Here is a 21,127-nt window from a genome sequence, read left to right on the forward strand (position 1 = left end):
TTGGAGGTCAGAAGATCAGGGAAATGTACCTGGAACCTACTCAACCCTGGGAAGCCTGCTGAAGCCAGGGGCCTGATCCTCTGTACTCTAAGGACAGAAGCATTCCAGAGCCCCTCCAGGCCAGGCTGAGCTTAGGCAACCTGCACCCCACCCCCACCCAGGGCCTTTATCTGCAGCATGGGCCCTGAACATAGGGCCCACCCCCACCTAAGCCCTGCCCCGCAACAGCCAAGATTTTTTCCAGCTTTTGTTCTCTTTTCTCTTTTTTTTCCTATTGCAGTTCTGTTTTAGCTTCCAGTGGTTGTTTCACTTCTATCTTTATTTTTTCTAATATATGTGTTAGTTTTTAAAATTTCACTTTTTGTTGCTGTTGTTGTTACTCTGTGTGGCTTTGTGGCTTGTAGGATCTCAGTTCATGGCCCAGAGGATGGGCCTGAGCTCCTATGGTAGCAAGGCTGAACCTGGTGGTTCTAATAGAGAACCACAGACTCCAAGGAATATTAATTTGCATCTCTTGTAGGGGCAAGGAGTTTATATTAATATAAAGTCTCTTGGAAGTCCACATCTCAACACCAAGAGGTAGCTCTACCTAACTGCCTGCAAACTCCAGTGCTGGAAGTGAAATGAAAGTCGCTCAGTCATGTCCGACTCTTTGTGACTCCATGGACTGCAGCCCGCCAGGCTCCACTGGATTCTCCAGACAAGAATACCGGAGTGGGTAGCCATTCCTTTCTTCAGGGATCTTCCCAACCCAGAGATCAAACCTGGGTCTCTTCCATTGTAGGCAGATTATTTACCTCTGAGCCACCAGGGAAACCCAAATCTCAGAGCAAACAACTAGGAAGACAGAAGCACAGTCCCACCCATCAAAAATATGTGATGACAAAAACCCAAGTTACAAAGAAACAAGCACAATAAAAACCTACAAGACCAAACAAATGAAGAGGAAACAGACAACTTAGCTGAAAAAAAATTTATGATAGTAAAAATGATTCCAAAACTCAGAAATAGAATGGGGGCACTGATCAAGAAAATACAAGAAATGTTTAACAAAGACTTAGAAGAACTAAAGAATAAACAGAGATGAACATAATAACTGAAATGAAAAATACACTAGAAGGAATCAATAGCAGAATAACTAAGGCAGAAGAATGAAAAAGTGAAATGGAAGACAGAATGTGGAAATAACGGCCAAGGAACAGGATTAAAAAAAAAAAAAAGATTGAAAAAAATTAAAGACAGACCCAGAGAACTCTGCAACAACACTAAATACACTAACATTCAAAACACTGGGTCCTAGGAGAAGAAGGGAAAAGAAATGGTCTGAGAAAATATTCAAAGAGATTATAGTCAGAAATTTTCCTAACATGGGAAAGGAGATAGCCACCCAAGTCTGGGAAGTACAGAGAGACCTCTGCAGGATAAACCCTAGGAGAAACACACCAAGACACATACTAATCACACTAACAAAAATCAAATACAAAGAAAAAAATATTAAAAAGAGCAAAAAATAACATACAAGGGAATTCCCATAAGGGAATCAATCTCTCAGTTGATTTTTCAGCAGAAACTCTGCAGGCCAGGTCCTAGTGGCAGGAAACAGTTATAGTGATGAAAGAGAAAAATCTACAACCAAGATTACAGCCAGCAAGGATTTCACTCAGATTTGATGGAGAAGTTAAACACAGACAAGCAAAAGCTAAGAGAAATCAGGACCACCAAGCCAGCCTTACTTACTCAAGGATTTTAGCCTTCTGATTTAAGTTAGTGTCCTTGGCTCAGTGGTAAAGAATCTGCCTGCCAATGCAAGAGATGCAGGTTCAATCCCTGGGTCAGGAAGATCCCCTGGAGAAGGAAATGGCAACCTACTCCAGTATTCTTGCCTGGGAAATTCCATGGACAGTGGAGCCTGGTAGGCTACAGTGCATGGGGTCACAGAGTTGGACTCAACTTAGGGACTAAACAAAGCCAGCCTACAAAAGGTGCTAAAGGAAATTCTCTAGGCAAGAAACAGAAGAAGATGACCCACAAAAGTAAACCCAAAACAACTGCTACCTGCCGGGAGCCGGCATATTGCATATTGAGTGCATATTGCATAGTGAGTGCAGCACTTTCCACAGCATCATCTTTCAGGATCTGGAATAGCTCAACTAGAATTCTATCACTGCTGGGAGCCAGCGTGAGGCACTCCGCCCATGGCAAAGGTCATGAGGAAGGAGGCTCAGCATACCCAAAGGCGGGATCGAGCCTCAGGAGTCCCCCTGGAAATTCTCGAGCATCTACCCCCAAAACCAGAGTCTGCCTACTTTCGGCTTTGTGCTTTCACCTACACCTCTGACTTTACGGGGGGCTGTCCCCCACTACCTCTCTCTGAAAAAAGAGTTAGCTTACAGCTCCAGTTAATAATTCCTGGGTGTGACAGTGTTTAACCTACAAACTCCTTTGGAAATCCTCTAGCCTGCCTGAATAGGTTTTTCCAGCCACATGTGATTGTTCAGAGCCTCCCAACTGTGAGAGGCAGGAGATGTTCTAAACTGCCTAAACACAGATTCCTTTGAGTAGTTAAAAGATTGATTAGAAATTGTATTGGTGAAGGGTTTTTCACTTGTTGGGCCAATGTTTGCTGCTAAGTCTCCATACTCCTTACCTACTGTGTCCTTGGCAGTGTATTGATTGATATAATGGGTGTATAGAAATGTAAAATGCAGCTTTGTCCAATGCTTTTTTGGAGGCTGGTGCCTGACTTTGGAATAATCACCTTTAGAGAAAAATAAGTTTCTTAAAATGTTAACAGGCCTCTGGGCCAGAAGATGATGTCAATCACCTGAACTTTTGCATATGATATGTTTGAAAGCCTGGCTTAGATTAGAACCAGGAACTGCTGTCCTTGCATGACTCCACCCCTTCCCCCATTATCCGCTATGCATAACTTAAGGTATAAAAACTACTTTGGAAAATAAAGTGCGGGCCTTGTTCACCAAAACTTGGTCTCCCCGTGTCACTCTCTCTTTCAAATTCTGGCTGAGTCTCCATCTGGAGCGCGGAACCCACCGTGCTTGCTAATTATGCCTGGGCTTCTAAGATCCGACCGGGGAGGCCTCAGTGTCTCCTCTCCTTCGGGAGAACGGAAGGACGCCTGCGGCCTACGTAAGTGGTGCAAACTTCTTGTCTTGAAGTTTTATTGGTCTCCCGCGTAAACCAAGCTACTCAGCCTCTTTTCTCCACTGAATTTTCCTACTGAGCTATCCTTATTTCAGCCGCTTTTCTCCACTGAATTTCCTCACTGAGCTATCCTTATTCTATTACTCTTTGTATCCTTAATTAAAGTGTAATTAAGCAGTTGTTTCCTGATCCTCGCCTATGCCGTCTCTCCTTAGAATACCCTGGATCAGCCAGGGCTGGACCCCGGCAGCTACCCACTCTAGCATTCTTGCCTGGAGAATCCCCATGGACAGAGGAGCCTGGTGGGCTACAGTCCATGAGGTCACAAAAAGTCAGACAGGACTGAGCAACTAAGCACAGCACAGCACCATTTACAATAGCGAGGACATAAAAGCAACCTAGATGTCCATCAACAGATGAATAGAGAAAGAAGATGTGGTATATATACACAATGGAATATTACTCAGCCATAAAAAGGAACTAGATTGAGTCATATGCAGTGATGTGGGTGAACCTAGAGTCTGTCAAATATAATAAAGTAAACCAGAAAGAGAAAAACAAATATCGTACACCAATGCATATATATGGAATCTAGAAAAATGGTACTGATGAACCTATCTGTAGGGTAGGAATAAGGATGCAGAGGGCAGAGCACGGACTTAAGGACATAGTGGGAGAAGGACAGGGTGGGGCACACTTAGAAAGTAACACTGATATATATATATGAAAGTGAAGAACTAAAGAGCCTCTTGATGAAAGTGAATGAGGAGAGTGAAAAAGTTGGCTTAAAGCTCAACATTCAGAAAACGAAGATCATGGCATCCAATCCCATCACTTCATGGCAAATAGTTGGGGCAACAGTGGAAACAGTGGCTGACTTTATTTTTCTGGGCTCCAAAATCACTGCAGTTGGTGACTGCAGCCATGAAATTAAAAGACGCTTACTCCTTAGAAGAAAAGTTATGACCAACCTAGACAGCATATTCAAAAGCAGAGACATCACTTTGCCAACAAAGGTCCGTCTAGTCAAGGCTATGGTTTTTCCAGTGATCATGTATGGATGTGAGAGTTGGACTATAAGGAAAGCTGAGCGCCAAAGAATTGATGCTTTTGAACTGGTGTTGGAGAAGACTCTTGAGAGTCCCTTGGACTGCAAGGAGATCCAATCAGTCCATCCTAAAGGAAATCAGTCCTGAATGTTTATTGGAAGGACTGATGTTGAAGCTGAAGCTCCAATACTTTGGCCACCTGATGCAAAGAGCTGACTCATATGAAAAGACCGTGATGCTGGGAAAAATTGAGGGCAGGAGGAGAAGGGGACGACAGAGGACGAGATGGTTGGATGGCATTACTGACTCAATGGACATGAGTCTGAATAAACTCTGGGACTTAGTGATGGACAGGGAGGCCTGGTATGCTGAAGTCCATGGGATAACTAAGAGTGGGACACGATTGAGCGACTGAACTGAATTGAACTGAACCATATGTAAAACAGATATCTAATGGGAGGTTGCTATATACTACAGGGAACTCAACTCCATGCTCTATGATGACCTAGAGGCGTGGGACTAGGGGTGGGGTGGGAGGGAGGCTCAAGAGGGAGGGGATATATGTATACATATACCTGATTCACGTTGTTATACAGCAGAAACTAATACAACATTGTAAAGCAATTTTACTCTAATTTTTAAAAAATAAATTTAAAAAAGAAACAAGGCAGCTCCCACCTCAGTGACTGAGAAAGCAAAGGAAACTGTTCCTTGTTCTCCCTCTACCGGCTGCAGCAGGCACCCCATTGAAATCTTACCTGAACTTCTTATCTGACATCTGATCACTTTCTGTTGACTATGGGCAGGCCAACAACCCTGGTTGGTATCAGGTTGACACAATAATTTTCTTAATCCTTGCAATAATCTCATGAGACAGATATTATTAGTATCTCATTTTACAGACAAAGTACCCAAGGCTCAAATAGAGCAAAATATTCTCAACATTACAGAGCAAGTTAGTCGCAGAGCCATGATCTGAAACCAGATTTCTCTACCCTTTCTATTCTACCACCCTGTCTCTCTAGGGGCAGAGGGCTACAGACAATAAAAATAACAGAGAAAGAGGATATAGTCCCTGTCCTAAAGAACTCAGAGTAAAGCAGTCCCTGTCCTAAAGAGCTCAGAGTAAAGCAAAGGGAAAAAGTAGAAAGAAGTACAAGGATATATATAATAAACAATAAAATAAAGCAGAACAATAAACAGTAAGTTGTAAAAGAGTTTAAAAGATCAAAACCCCAAAGTTGGGATGTACCAAGGAAAAAAAGTAGGCCAAAAATATGCTAAAGATTGAGCATATATTGAATAAAGATAAATGCGTAAAAGAAAAAGGCATTCTCCATTAAAAATGCTTAGGCATTCTAAGAAGGTGGAGATGACTGGTATAAATTCAGCAGAGAGAAAATAAACTAGCCTACCTAGAAGGGCTGTTTTGAGAAAGAAGAAAAATGAAAACTGGATACTTAAGGTATGACCAAATTTAAAAGGGTCCTGACTCTTTGCGACCCCATGGACTATACAGTCCATGGAATTTTCCAAGCCAGAATACTGGAGTGGGTAGGTATTCCCTTCTCCAGGGGATCATCCCAAACCAGGGATCGAACTCAGGTCTCCCGCATTGCAGGTGGATTCTTACCAGCTGAGCCACCAGGGAAGCCCAAATGGTAAACTAAAAAACTAAGTGAAGATTTTTCAACAGAGGAGAAATATGATGAAATCAGTGTTTTAAGAAGGTTAATACAGCAAGAATTGCAACAGCAGTTCCATTATGTGAAAACAAACTCTTAAAAACCCAAATCTGCATTCATGGAACTTTCACAACTGCCGGGGTCCAGCCCCAGCAGGATCCAGGGGTACCCTCAGGATGACGGCTTAGGCGATAAGGATAGCAAAGCGGAGAGATCAGAGGCTTAATCTTCCTTGATTAACACAGAAGCCAATAAAGCTCCTGTGCCCCAAGGAGTCATCCTGAAAGAAGAACAGAGAGAGAAAAGGAGAGAAAAGAACGACATGGGGAGACCAAGCTTCAGTGAGCGAGGCCCATAACTTTATTTTCAAAAGGAACTTTTATACCTTGACTTGTACATAGAGGGAAATGAAAGATGCAAAGTCATACAGAGTCAGCCCAAACACTACATCTGTTTTGTCTTTATCGAAACCAGGGTTTTTTATGCATACCTTTCCCATAAACAATGTTGTGTACATTATCTTCTAGCCTTGGAAGCCTGTGGACATTTTATGACCCTTTTTTGATAAAGGCTGCTAAACCAGAAAACTTATTTTCCCTTGAAGTGTTTTTTCTTTACATTTCTAATCTATGTCAGCCTCAGAAAGTGCTAAACAGAGTTACATTCTCACAGAGCAAAGGTGCAGTAAGTTACAACAAAGAAAGAACCAATTAACTCAAAGATCTGATGTGGTTAATTCCAAGGCTGTTACTTGTTTTCTTTACATTCCAACTATGTTAACTAATGCACTCCCAGGTGCACAATGGATAAGAGATATGGAACTTGGCAGCAAGCATTGGCCCAATAATGAAGCCCTTTACCAGTACTATCTATTCTAATAATTTTTCATCCCTTAAAGGACTCTATGCTCATTAGGACTTTTAGAATGTTTTGGCTTCCTGTGCCTTTCAAGGTTGGGTAGTTGTGAACAATCATGTGTGTTAATTGCAAGAGTATGGATAAACCTGTCAGGCAAGCTAGAATGCCATCAGAGGGGTTAAAATAGAAATATTCCTTTCATGCCCAGGAGACTTATTAACTAAAGCTCTAAGTTGACTTTTTCCAGAGAAAGGTGGTCGGGGATAGCCCCCTGTTAATGTCAGAAGAGTTGGTGAAAGGCATAATATAATAAACAGTAGACAGATTCTAGTTTTGGGGTAGATGCTGAAGCAGATTTAGGGGGTCCCTCGAGCCATGATCTGCCTTGCTTGTCATGGCTCTTCCACATGACCTTGTCATGGGTGGGATCTCCTGTGGTGGCTCCCGGCACACAACTATTTTCTCTTATTACCTACAACAACTGTGCAGCAATCTTCATATATTCCTAACTCTTCCTTTGAACGTGGTGAGCACTTCGCAACTATCCATGTCCCAGGTTGATGTGTTTAGTCTGCTGTCACTGTTCCATATTATTTGGCAGACAGTGGAAAAAAATCTGGACTTCACTTTGTTGCTGCAAACAATTTAGTGTCCTTTCACAAGTCACTTAACTTTCTGGATCTCAATTTCTGAATCTGAAAATGCAAACACTATCTCTGCCCTGGTGACTTCAAAATGAAATTGTAAAGACAAATTTAACCACATACAGGAAAAGACTTAAAAATTGTCTAAATTTATATTCACGTTGTCTAATCCCACATGATAGGATCTATTAGCACAAAGGAAGAATTTGATAAATGCTTTTTGGTGAGTAGCAGGGAAAAGCTGCTTTTCCATCTATCGGCTATCAAAAAGCACGTATAATATCAAGAAGAAATTAATGGAAAAGTAGTAGGGGAGTTTATATCATAAAGCTTTCAATTGTACATTAAACCTTTGACATCATTTTTAGAGTTAGTTACAGTATCTAAATACTCACTAGTTTTTTCTTCTCTGATGACACTGATCTTACAGAGCAAGTTGAACAAGGAGAACTTACTGATGCTTTTTTCTCTCTCTTATCCTAAGAATGTCATTTGGAAAAAAAGAAAAGCACAAAATAAAGCACAGTGTAAGAGAGCATTCTTTTATCAATGTCGTTATAAATCAAGATTCCTTCTGCATTAATAATAAGTTTCAGAAGAGAACAATGTTTATTTATTTATTTAGCTGTATTGGGTCTTTGTTGCTGTGCACAGGCTTTCTCTAGTTGCAGAGAGCAGGGACTATTCTCTAGTTGTGGTAGGAGAGCCTTCTCATTGCAGTGGCTTCTCTTGTTGCAGAGAAAAAGCTCTAGGTGTGAGGGCTTCAGTAGCTGCAACACCTAGGCTCAGCAGTTGTGGTGCACAGGCAGCAGTTATTGGCTCTCAGGCTCTGGAGCAAGTTGGGCTCAGTAGCTGCGGCTTACAGGCTTAGTTGCTCTTTGGCATGTGGAATCTTCCCGGACCAGGGATCAGAACCGTGTCCCCTCCACTGGTAGTTGGGTTCTTATCCACCATACCACCAGGGAAGTCCGGGAACAATGTTTAAAGGCATACAAACATTGGTAAGAGGAAAGGAGACTTAACTAGAAATCAGAAGATCTAAGTGGTCTTGAATTAGGAATGAGATGGGATAGAAGTGGGCTTCTCTGGTGGCTCACATGTTAAAGAATCTGCTTGCAATGCAGGAGACCTGGGTTCAATTCCTGAGTCAGAGAAGATCCCTTGAAGAAGGGAATGGCTACCAACTCCAGTATTCTTGCCTGGAGAATTCCCTGGACAGAGGAGGCTGGTGGGCTACAGTCCATGGAGTTGTAAGAGTTGGACGTGACTGAGTGACTAACACTTTTACTTTTTCACTTTCACTTGGGATAGAGGTAATATAGCAGAAAGTTGCAGACAGCTCACATAAGGACATTGGGAAATGGTACTGCCATAGTGATACTTAGTCTTCTACAAAGCAAAACCATATACCCAGTTATTTTTTCAGTGGCTCCTGAATTCAACAGACCCAGGAGAAACATATTTCAAGTACCTACCGTGTATCAAAGATACTTTTCTAGACAGTGAGAACAGAGTAGTGAAAAAAAAAATAAAGTCTCTGCTGTCATACAGGTTACACCTACTGCAGGTTTAACTTACAAATAAGTTAAGTAATATATTTAGTGTGTCAGATGATGCTATTAAAAAAATAATAATAATAAAGCAGAGAAAGGGGTCAGGAAGGGCTGGGAGGTAGGGGTGAGGCTGTTGCAATTTTAAACAAAGTAGTCAAAATGGGTCCCCACCGGTAATTTGACACCTGAACAGAGACCTAATGAAATGAAGGAACAAACCCTGTGAGTAGCTAGGCAAAGTTAAAGGGAGTAACAGCAAGCACAAAGCAGGAATGTGCCTGGCTTACTGGAGCAGCAATAAAGAAGCCAAGGAGTGCAGAAAGCAAAGGGAGAATGAGATGGAGATGAGATGGTGACAGTAATGTGTTTTCTGTCCCAGCAAAGACATTAGCTTTTTCTCTGAAGTGGAAAATCACTAGAAAATATTGAGCAGAAGAGTGACATGATTTAACATTTTAATAGGATCACTGTGCCTGTTATGGTGAGAGCACAAGAAGGCAAAGGTAGAAATCAAGCTGTTTGCCTGGATCATGGTGATAGCAGTGGGAGTGGGAGTCACACTCAGCTGACAGAATTTGCTGATAGATGGGATGCAGGCAGAGCATGATGCCCAGGGTTTTGGTCCAAGCAACTTAAAGAATGTAACTGCAATTTACCACATTGAGAACACTGAGGCTGGGCACTTGCGAGAGTACAGTTTAAGAGGAGAAAGAGCCAAAAAGGATGCTGCCAAGCCTCAGTTTCTTCATTTGTACAACTGGGATAATAATAGTACCTACCTCATAGAGTTGAGAGGAATAAATAAAATAATGAAAGAAAAGAAAAACAAATGACTCTTTCTCGGTCAGAAGAACAAAATATTTACATAACTTGTTTTAAAATTAAGGTGCATTTTTTTCATCACACAAAAATAAAACTGCAAAACAGGGTATCTTTAGGTCAATAAGTCAAAATTCTTACTTCAATATTGGATGATGGGGTGGTGCCTTTTCTCCGAGACGTCTCTTTTTCACAAGATTCTTTGTTGGACATTTTGCAAAGCTAAAAGAAACATCAAAAACACATCATGTGTGTGGGTTTTTTTTTTTAACCATTGCTACAACAAGAACATTAGAAATCATACTTTTTTCAGTTTCTTAAAGATTGGAGCTTTATAAAAATAATTTTTGTATTTTACCCATTTTCAACATGATAGGATTGTCTCATTGTTCCACTTTACTTATATTCTGCCTCATGACCTGTTTCCTTCCATCAGTGTGGGGATGGTCACCTTTTAAGAAAGACTCTCAAAAGTATGCCTTTAAGGCAAACTTCTATCTCTAGCGTTACATTCCCATTTTCAATTGCCTGCAGGACTATTATGTTTTGCCTCAACCACACTTCAAAACCAATTAGTCATTAAATCTTCATTTTCTCAACATATCCTCCATCTCTCACTGAGTGAGACGTCGGGCAAAACATGTACATTTTTTGAGTCCTAGTTCCACTATGTGTAAAATAGAGATAACTCATCCAAGAGGGTTTTTTAAAAACTTAAATGGAACTATGGATGTAAAAGCACCTTGTACAAGATAGTACACAGTTCAGTTCAGTTCAGTCACTCAGTCGTGTCCAACTTTTCGCAACCCCATGAATCACAGGATGCCAGGCCTCCCTGTCCATCACCAACTCCCGGAGTTCACTCAGACTCACGTCCATCGAGTCGGTGATGCCATCCAGCCATCTCATCCTCTGTCGTCCCCTTTTCCTCCTGCCCCCAATCCCTCCCAGCATCAGAGTCTTTTCCAATGAGTCAACTCTTCGCATGAGGTGGCCATAGGACTGGAGTTTCAGCGTTAGCATCATTCCTTCCAAAGAACACCTAGGGCTCATCTCCTTTAGAATGGACTGGTTGGATCTCCTTGCAGTCCAAGGGACTCTCAAGAGTCTTCTCCAACACCACAGTTCAAAAGCATCAATTCTTCGGCGCTCAGCTTTCTTCACAGTCCAACTCCCACATCCATACATGACTACTGGAAAAACCATAGGCTTGACTAGATGGACCTTTGTTGGCAAAGTAATGTCTCTGCTATCTAGGTTGGTCATAACTTTCCTTCCAAGGAGTAAGCGTCTTTTAATTTCATGGCTGCAGTCACCATCTGCAGTGATTTTGGAGCCCCAAAAAATAAAGTCTGACACGGTTTCCCCATCTATTTGCCATGAAGTGATGGGACCAGATGCCATGATCTTCGTTTTCTGAATGTTGAGCTTTAAGCCAATTATTTCACTCTCCTCTTTCACTTTCATCAGGAGGCTCTTTAGTTCCTCTTCACTTTCTGCCATAAGGGTGGTGTTATCTGCATAGCTGAGGTTATTGATATTTCTCCCGGAAATCTTGATTCCAGCTTGTGATTCTTCCAGCCCAGCGTTTCTCATGATGTACTCTGCATAGAAGTTAAATAAGCAGGGTGACAATATACAGCCTTGACATACTCCTTTTCCTATTTGGAACCAGTCTGTTGTTCCATGTCCAGTTCTAACTGTTGCTTCCTGACCTGCATACAGATTTCTCAAGAGGCAGGTCAAGTGGTCTGGTATTCCCATCTCTTTCAGAATTTTCCACAGTTTATTGTTATCCATGCAGTCAAAGGCTTTGCTGCTATTGCTAAGTCACTTCAGTCGTGTCCGACTCTGTGCGACCCCATAGACAGAAGCCCACCAGGCTCCCCTGTCCCTGGGATTCTCCAGGCAAGAACACTGGAGTGGGCTGCCATTTCCTTCTCCAATGCATGAAAATGAAAAGTGAAAGGAAGTCACTCAGTCGTGTCCGACTCTTAGCGACCCCATGGACTACAGCTCTACCAGGCTCCTCTATCCATGGGATTTTCCAGGCAAGAGTACTGGAGTGGGGTGCCATTGCCTTCTCTTTGGCATAGTCAATAAAGCAGAAATAGATGTTTTTCTGGAACTCGCTTGCTCTTTCGATGATCCAGCGGATGTTGGCAATTTGATCTCTGGTTCCTCTGCCTTTTCTAAAACCAGCTTGAACATCTGGAAGTTCACAGTTCACGTATTGCTGAAGTCTGGCTTGGAGAATTTTGAGCATTACTTTACTAGCATGTGAGATGACTGCAATTGTCCGGTAGTTTGAGCATTCTTTGGCAGTGCCTTTCTTTGGGATTGGAATGAAAACTGACCTTTTCCAGTCCTGTGGCCACTGCTGAGTTTTCCAGATTTGCTGGCATATTGAGTGCAGCACTTTCACAGCATCATCTTTCAGGATTTGAAATAGCTCAACTGGAATTCCATCACCTCCACTAGCTTTGTTCGTAGTGATGCTTTCTAAGGCCCACTTGACTTCACATTCCAGAATGTCTGGCTCTAGGTCAGTGATCACACCATCATGATTATCTTGGTCATGAAGATCTTTTTTTGTACAGTTCTTCTGTGTATTCCTGCCACCTCTTCTTAATATCATCTGCTTCTGTTAGGTCCATACCATTTCTGTCCTTTATCGAGCACATCTTTGCATAAAATATTCCCTTGATATCTCTAATTTTCTTGAAGAGATCTCTAGTCTTCCCCATTCTGTTGTTTTCCTCTATTTCTTTGCATTGATCACTGAGGAAGGCTTTCTTATCTTTTCTTGCTATTCTTTGGGACTCTGCATTCAGATGCTTATATCTTTCCTTTTCTCCTCTGCTTTTTGCTTCCCTTCTTTTCACAGCTATTTGTAAGGCCTCCCCAGACAGCCATTTTGCTTTTTTCCATTTCTTTTCTATGGGGATGGTCTCCTGTACAATGTCACGAACCTCCGTCCATAGTTCATCAGGCACTCTATCAGATCTAGTCCTTTAAATCTATTTCTCACTTCCACTGTATAATCATAAGGGATTTGATTTAGGTCATACCTGAATGGTCTAGTGGTTTTCCCTACTTTCTTCAATTTAAGTCTGAATTTGGCAATAAGGAGTTCATGATCTGAGCCACAGTCAGCTCCCGGTCTTGTTTTTGCTGACTGTATAGAGCTTCTCCATCTTTGACTGCAAAGAATATAATCAACCTGATTTCGGTGTTGACCATCTGATGATGTCCATGTGTAGAGTCTTATCTTGTGTTGTTGGAAGAAGGTGTTTGCTATGACGAGTGCGTTCTCTTGGCAAAATTCTATTAGCCTTTGCCCTGCTTCATTCCATATTCCAAGGCCAAATTTGCCTGTTATTCCAGGTGTTTCTTGACTTCCTGCTTTCGTATTCTAGTCCCCTATAATGAAAAGGACATCTTTTTTGGATGTTAGTTCTAAAAGGTCTTGTAGGTCTTCATAGAACCGTTCAACTTCAGCTTCTTCAGCATTACTGGTTGGGGCATAGACTTGGATTACTGTGATATTGAATGGTTTGCCATGGAAACAAACAGAGATCATTCTGTCGTTTTTGAGATTGCATCCAAGTAGTGCATTTCAGACTCTTTTGTTGACCATGATGGCTACTCCATTTCTTCTAAGAGATTCCTGCCCGCAGTAGTAGATATAATGGTCATCTGAGTTAAATTCACTCATTCTGGTCCATTTTAGTTCGCTGATTCCTAGAATGTCAACGTTCACTCTTGCCATCTCCTGTTTGACCACTTCCAATTTGCCTTGATTCATGGACCTGACATTCCAGGTTCCTATTCAATATTGCTCTTTACAGCATCAGACCTTGCTTCCATCACCAGTCACATCCACAGCTGGGTATTGTTTTTGCTTTGGCTCCATCTCTTCATTCTTTCTGGAGTTATTTCTCCACTGATCTCCAGTAGCATATTGGGCACCTACTGACCTGGGGAGTTCCTCTTTCAGTATCCTATCATTTTGCCTTTTCATACTGTTCATGGGGTTCTCAAGGCAAGAATACTGAAGTGGTTTGCCATTCCCTTCTCCAATGGACCACATTCTGTCAGATAGTACACAGTAGAGTCTAAAAAAATACTGGCTTCAGCAATTGTCTTTCTGCTAGACCCTGAGCTTCTTCAAGAGTACACTGTATTGAAAATTTAGGAGGTGTTTATAAATGCCCTCTGAGTAAATGAGTAGGTGAATTTTTCTTTCCCAGAATAGTGATTGTTCATTCTGAGTCACTTCCAACTCTTGCTCATTGCAGTCCCTCTGTCCATTTCTTATCCCAGTCTCCCTTTTCCAGCCTGGATCTGGATCAAGTCTATACTGCTGTTACTGACAAAAAGAAAGAAAGAAACCTACACACAGTCATCCCCAATGGTCATAAACACTTTAAAGACAGTATATATAATCATCCTGTACTGGAATACAGAGGCCAGAGATTGGGAACATCACCAGATTTGCTGGGGCAAGAAGATATAAAGGGGTCCACAAGCAAAGTCCAAAGGAGAGTTTATTGCTGCTAGTGATATGTATAGGACTTCCATGTGACACAGAGATGGTAAAGAACGAGCCTGCGATGCAGGAGACCAGAGTTCAATCCCTAGGTCAGGAGGATCCCCTGGAGAGGGAATGGCAACTCACTCTAGTATTCTTGCCTGATAATCCCATGGAAAGAGGAGTCTGGCAGGCTACAGTCCATGGGGTCGCAAAGAGTCAGACACGACTGAACAACTAACACACACACACAACACACACACACACACACACAGAGTGATAAGTATTGATGCTAAGAACATAACAAAGACTAGAAACCAAGCAATTACAAGTACTCCTGGTCAAACATGATCACAGTAAGTGAAGTTCTATAAAAGAATGATCAATTACACTAAATCAAATTTGTAGAATGTTTTGAAGAATATGGAACAAAGAAAATACTGAAACCAGAAATCTAATAATAATAAAAATTAATAAAACAGTCAACATATACTTCTAATGACAGATTCTAAATTATCCAGAAATTTTGCCTTTTAAGATAATTCATGGCAATAATTAAATTCACAGTTGAGTTTCCAGATTACAGGAATAATCTTCATTTTTCTTTCTTGTTCCAAGGATCCCATTCCATGGGGAGAAAGGTATAAGGAAAAACAATAACTTCCATGAAATAAATTGCTTAAGGCAATGGGCTGGTTTTTTTACTTTTTACAATTTAAACCCTTTCATGTTGTGCTTTGAATACACACACACACACATACACACAAAACCAATTTGAATCTATTATCCATAAGACAAATCAGGGAAAAAAATACTGCAGAGAGTAGACTATCAAAAGAAAAACCCCTATATATGTACTGTGACAAATTATATTAGTGTACCATTCATACCAATTTTATGGAAATTAAAATATAAACTAAATGAGTGGAGATTTCCTGTGCTGGCCTGCTTCCCAGTTGGCTCCTGATCTCTGCTGCCACCGTCTCTTATGAAGTTTCCTCTCACAATAAGTAGAGATGACCTGTGCAACCAACAGGATATATTTATATAATATGTGGCCAGGTCAAATAACACACTGTGGCTTTTGCCTTTCTCTGTCTTGAATTGTTCACCCTAGGAAAAGCCAGCCACCATATCATGAAGACATTCAAGTAACCCTAGGAAAAGCCCACCGAGGAAGAGCTGAAACCTTTTGCCAAAAATGAATGGACTTAGAGGCGTGTGAGTGGGCCACCCTTGAAGCTGATCCTGCAGCCTTAATCAAGCATCCACTAGGCAGCATCCCTTGCAAGTATCTCACTGCAATGTGATGAGAGACCCTAAGGCAGATACACCCAGAAAGCCATTTCTGAATTCCTGACTCATATCTACTGTGGGGTAAGAAGTGTCTTTGGTTGTCTTAAGCCATAAAGTTCTGAGGAACTTATGCAGCAATAGATGAGTAATATACTCAATATAATTTTTCAAACTTTGAAGATGCCTTCTTTAGGATGGCTCAAGAGCAGGGACCATGCTTGGGAATTCTGATTAAAATTTCCACAGAATACACAGACTAAAAATCTAGCCCTTTTCATCTTCTGGTTTTCAACTGGTATTAATGAAATTGACATCCTAAATTAAGCTTTCAATTAACCATCCATTCTTTCACAAATTAAAACATCACTGGTTCCTCGATGATGCATAAATATCCACTACTCATGCCTGCAAACTGTAATGTTATTATCTCATTTTTAATTAACTGATAAGACCAGTGAGGCAGTATATACATCCAGGAATACTAGTTAAAACTTGTGGGTGGGGCCACTAAGAGGGCTTTAGAATCACAATTCACAAAAACTTCCATGGGATAAATTGTTTAACTGGGGAGGAGAGGAGGGGGAAACCCCTCCATATATACTTTCTAAGTTCTGGGAAGGAGGACCACATTCCTGTTTTGAGTTTCGAAATGCCAAAAAACTGACACTCGCTCTCCCCTGGCTACTGAAAACAAATAGAAAATAAACAGACCAAGAAGAAAACTATTAAGTATCACCTTTATTAACTAGGAAAACCGAACGGGAAGTGCGAATACCTGAGACTAAAAGAAGACTCCCTCTCCCTTCCTGCTTCCTGTAAAATTCGGACCAGTTGTAGGCAGAGCAGTCAGAAAACAAGGCATTCCTCTTGCCTCCCGCAGTGGCCTTGAAGGAGCGCGCCTTAAACTCAAGCAGGCTCGGAGAGTAAAGAGAAGTACGGAGGCCTGGAAACTTAACAGACGCCTTGAGGAATCTGAATCGCATCAGTCAAGTGCCCTGAAGCTCCACACATTCAGAAGCCTTGGATATTAAAAGCCTAAATGTAAGCATAGGCTCTTCTCCCCACTCCTGGGCCCCAGCAATTCACCATCCACAGGAATCTTAGAGCCACAGCGCGGCGCTGCTATTGGGAATACGTAGGTTAAAACAAAATTAAAAGGAAAAGAGTGTTCAGATCATAGTGTGGGTGAAGGCGGGAAACGAAGAGCAGACCCCCATCTCGAAGTCCACCTGACTGACAAGCGGCCCAGAAACCGCCTAATCCCGCGGACTCGGTTAGAAACACACCGCACCCAACCCGTGGCGAGAGGCTGCCCGGAAGGCAGAGCCGGGCCAGAACCACACCCTTCACAGAGCAGGCTCAACCCCGGGTCCGCCCACAGAGTCGCCCCGCCCAGGCTCGAGAGGCCCCCGAATCCTCCGTCCGTCCCGCCGGCTGCCCCCTTTCGGTCCCGGAGTGAGGCAGGGAGAGTACCCACCGAAACGTCAACTAACCCCTTGGCTTCCCTTCGTTACTTACCAGAGCCCGCGCCGGTTGCGATTTGGGACGCCCAAACCCTGAGAAAGGGACCCCGGGCGCGACGCCCGCTGGGAAATGTAGTTCTGCGCTCAGAAGGTAGCTGGCGCTCGAACGCTCCGGAGCGTTTGTTTGAAGTGAAGTGAAGTCGCTCAGTCGTGTCCGACTCTTTGCGACCCCATGGACTGTAGCCTACCAGGCTCCTCTGTCCATGGGATTTTCCAGGAACGTTTGTTTACCTTTGCATTTACTTCCTCCAAGCCCTTGGAACCACCCCCCCACCCCGCACCGCTCCGCCCCAGGCTGCGCGGTGCACGCTGGGTATTGTAGTTTTGATTGGGTTCGGTGGTTGACGGCTGGAACAGAGACGCGCGGTGGAAACGGAACTCTCTGACCTCATTGGACGCCATCCCCCAGCATGCTCCTGCGCAGGCGGGGCTGGCGTCGTAACGCCTCGGGGAAAAGGAAGCGGACGGGACCGCGAATTGCTGCCTGTGGCTTTTAATTTTTCTGCTGACTGGATTTGGTTACTGATTCTTCATCTTTTGTCTGTTGCACGCATCTCGCCCTACCCATTTGCTTCCCCACTTCTCGGATCCGGCCCTCTGGGCTTTCACGCCATTTCTCTCACTCCGCCGTGAGCCCCTGCTCGTCCCCGGGCGGGCCTGGCAAGGAGGCGGTAACTATGGAGAATATGGCGGAGGAGGAGCTGCTGCCCCAGGAGAAGGTGGAGGTGGTCCAGGTCCCGGTCCCGACCCCGACCCCGGACTCGGCTCGGGTCCCAGCGCCGGCCCCGGATTCGGCTCCGGTCTCGGCCTCGACCCCGGCCCCGGCCTCGGCTCCGACTCCGGCCTCGGCTCCAGTCCCAGCCCCTGCCCTGGCCCAGGCTCCGGCCCTGTCCCCGTCCCTAGCCTCTGCCCCTGATGAGGCTGAAAGCAGTAAGTGCAGGGAGGCCCAGATCTTTCTGCCGCAGGAGAAGCAAGAAAGTGCGCCTTGCTGGGGAGTAGGGGAGGCCCTTCTTCACTGGAATGGTTTTTACGGGGGAAAAGGCAGTTTTAGCGAAATGGGGGGAGGAACGAGGGACCCGTATAGCGGTAAAAAACGGGTACAGGGTGGGGGACGGCATCTCCACAAACCTCGGGGATCTCAGGGAAGGAAGGATCTGTGGAGGCCAGTGGTGCTGCAGGTGGAAGGAAATAATGGGATCGTGGACGTCTTCGTTAAAGGAGGTCTTTTTCTGGTACAGAAATTAGAAGTTACACCTCATTTGGTAGTTTCCCTCTCAGCCCCGTCTGCCATATTTCCCTGTGTCCTTTAAAATATGATAGAGAAACCGAGTTTACTGTAGTAGATGCTAATTGCCAAGATTTAGAAACCGTTGCTGTCAATTAGGTTTTATGTCTCGAAATAGACACGAGATGGGGTTTTTCTCATTTTATCTTTAGCAGCTTGCCTCCAAAAAGAATTTGAGGCTGACGAGTAGTTTAAGATAGAGTGACTAAATTGTAGATGTTTTCCCTCAGACATAAATACGCATTGAGTTTTGTACGTTTCTCCAAGTCGGCTGTCGAAAATTAATAGCCTGTATTAATTGTGCTTGCATGTAAGTGATGGTTTATTAGGCCATAAAAGAATTTAAAAGATTGATAAGTAACACTTTATCAAGAATCCTCTGAACATTTTTAAACGTAAGCTCTGAGAAACTTTCCTTTAAAAATTTTGTCCCCAGATTGACCTTTATGCTTTTTCTGAATCATAACAACAACGACAAAAATCTTAATTTGTTGTCTTTCCTACTTCTAAGCCAGTTTTGAGGTTAATGTGTAAAAAAAACACATTTCAGTAGTTACAATCTAATAGAATTATTTCTGCAATTTTTAAACAGCATAAAGATTGCTAAAGAGTAGGGTGGATCACAGAAAAGACCAAGGTCATAATGCCTCAGGTAGGCCTCTCCTCTTCACGGAAGATCAAAGCTAGTTAAGTGCTAAATAAGGCCAGTTGTTTCTTCCGCAACTGCAATGGCGAAAGAGCAGATACACTCCAGAATAAGATATCCTCCTAAACTCACCTCTAGATATGGTCTTTTTATGTTAATCAGATGTGCTTGAGCAGCTTTAGGGGGTGTATGCTTTCTCCACCTCCCTACCATCATGAATATGTTAAACATAGTTTGGGAAGATTTATTCAGATATTCCAGAATTTGTGAGTATTTAATTTAAAGAATGTGTGATGTTTGAAAAACCTGAAAATGCATTTCTGGAACAAATAGTGATTAAGAAATTGGAAATGCATTAGAAACGTATTAATCACATTTTAAAAATTATTTTTAGATGGTCTAGTTAGCCCTTTGAAATCAGTCTCATATAGGCAAGATGAAGATGGCATATCTGAAGTAGAATTGAAAATTGAGGAAGAAAAAGAAGTTTTAAAAGAACCACCTAGCATCTTGGAATCATCTGATTTAATAAGAGGTTTGCCTATTGACTTCTAGATTATTAGCGTGTTACAAAAAGATCGAGTGATTTTAAGTACAGATTGATATCTACTGTCTTGAACCAGAAAGTGACTTTAGAGATGTACTTAGGCGTTTTCATGAATCTTTAGACAGATCTTTAGAGTTTTCTTCAGTAGTGGACTACAGGATTTTCAGTTTTCTAACTTACTGGGCCCCTTTCACTTACTCTGTACTACTTAGTAGTTAGAATGATTGCAATAAACACATCGTTAGTAGTACTATGTATCTTGTTTGACACACACAGATCTTTGGAAGCCAGTGATTTCAAATTAAATAGGTTGGTTTGTACATATGGATTCATTGCCTGAATCTTACTGTCTGGGCCAGTAATTAAAGGTTTTCATCAAATGGGAAAACAGTTTATCTGTTTATAGAAAGTGCCTCATTGTAAGTCATTTGAACAATACCTGATATAAGAAATTAACCAATAGCATTTGTTGCTGTTTGTGTTTCTCATTTTGGAATTAGGTAAAATATATTTTAGTAAATTTTAACAGGAATGTCTGATAGGGCTGAATTGAATTCCAAAATTTTGACTCAGTGTGCTACTGCACCAAAAAGACTAATGATTTTTTTTTTTTTTAATTTTAAAACTAGTGCCTGCTGTGTGCAAGTTACTGCACTAGGCATTTAACATAGCCCTTGGCTTCTTACTGCTTATTTGTAGATGAGACAAACAAGAATGTAAATTATATAGAAGAGAAACAAAGCAACTGGGAGTGAAGCTTGGAGAGAATAGGCAGGAAGACAGCAGTGTGGAGAAATTATATAATCTAATTATGTAGTATTAAGCCTTGTGGTTTATCCCATTGACTCCTAACTCATTGGAAATCTTTTCCTATCAGTTACCATCTCTGAGTCATATATTCAGAATTTTACTTTGTTAACATTTCTTTCCATAGGGCTACAATATTCAGGTCTCTCCATCCTTAAAAAGAAAGAAGCAAGTTAAAATCCCATCTCTTTTTTTTTTAATACTAGCAGATTTCTTGAAAAAAGTAATCTATGCTGATTTTCTGTACTTCGTTTCTCTTTCCAGTTCTATTTGTACTCTAAAAACACCTCACTGAACCTTCTTAAAGGTCTCTAGAAACTTACTAAATACTAAATCCAGTAGTCTTTTCTTGATCTCTACGACTATTTGTGATATTTACTGTTAAGCACTACTCTTTTACAAGTCCCTTCTTTCCTGGCTTCTGCATTATCTTGATTCTCCATACCATTTTTTCTTTTTGAAGCTACCCTCTTGATTCCTTTTCCTCAACGTCTCCTATCCCTCCACACCTCACTTCAAAATTGTACCCATTTTTGTTAATCAGTAGTGGATTAAGCGGCATTGGGAAATGCATTCCACATACTACTAATCAAGAATATGTTAAATATATTTTGGAATGATTTATTCATTTATTCCAAAATTTACAAATATGTAATTTGAAGAATGTATAATATTTGAATAACCTGAAAATGTGTTATTGGGACTGAGTTTTGGCTTTT

At 42.0% G+C, this 21,127-nt stretch overlaps 2 protein-coding genes across 19 annotated transcripts in view; one reads left to right on the plus strand and one right to left on the minus strand.

The window, feature by feature from the left end:
- The window catches only part of SWT1 (SWT1 RNA endoribonuclease homolog), a 112,655-nt gene extending 95,252 nt beyond the window's left edge, over window positions 1-17,403 (minus strand). For 3 of the 16 annotated variants that reach the window (XM_006060521.4, XM_044942724.2, XR_006551053.2), the window contains exons 1-3: window positions 17,119-17,399; window positions 9,912-9,992; window positions 7,794-7,877 (exon numbers count right to left, since the gene is read on the minus strand). In XM_006060521.4, the coding sequence (XP_006060583.3) occupies window positions 7,794-7,877; window positions 9,912-9,983 (156 nt within the window). In that variant the 5' untranslated portion in view covers window positions 9,984-9,992; window positions 17,119-17,399. The other 13 variants (XR_003109374.3, XR_003109372.3, XR_003109373.3 and 10 more) reach the window with 10 other exon arrangements.
- Window positions 17,404-17,551: 148 nt separating this feature from the next.
- Window positions 17,552-21,127, plus strand: part of TRMT1L (tRNA methyltransferase 1 like) — a 34,422-nt gene continuing 30,846 nt past the window's right edge. For 2 of the 3 annotated variants that reach the window (XM_044942725.2, XM_044942726.2), the window contains exons 1-2: window positions 17,552-18,053; window positions 19,449-19,589. In XM_044942725.2, coding sequence (XP_044798660.1) covers window positions 17,801-18,053; window positions 19,449-19,589 — 394 coding nt within the window. In that variant the 5' untranslated portion in view covers window positions 17,552-17,800. The remainder of the gene's footprint in view (window positions 18,054-19,448; window positions 19,590-21,127) is intronic. The other variant, XM_006060515.4, reaches the window with a different exon arrangement.

Source organism: Bubalus bubalis, chromosome 5, assembly GCF_019923935.1.
Source record: "Bubalus bubalis isolate 160015118507 breed Murrah chromosome 5, NDDB_SH_1, whole genome shotgun sequence".
Lineage (NCBI taxonomy): Eukaryota > Metazoa > Chordata > Mammalia > Artiodactyla > Bovidae > Bubalus > Bubalus bubalis.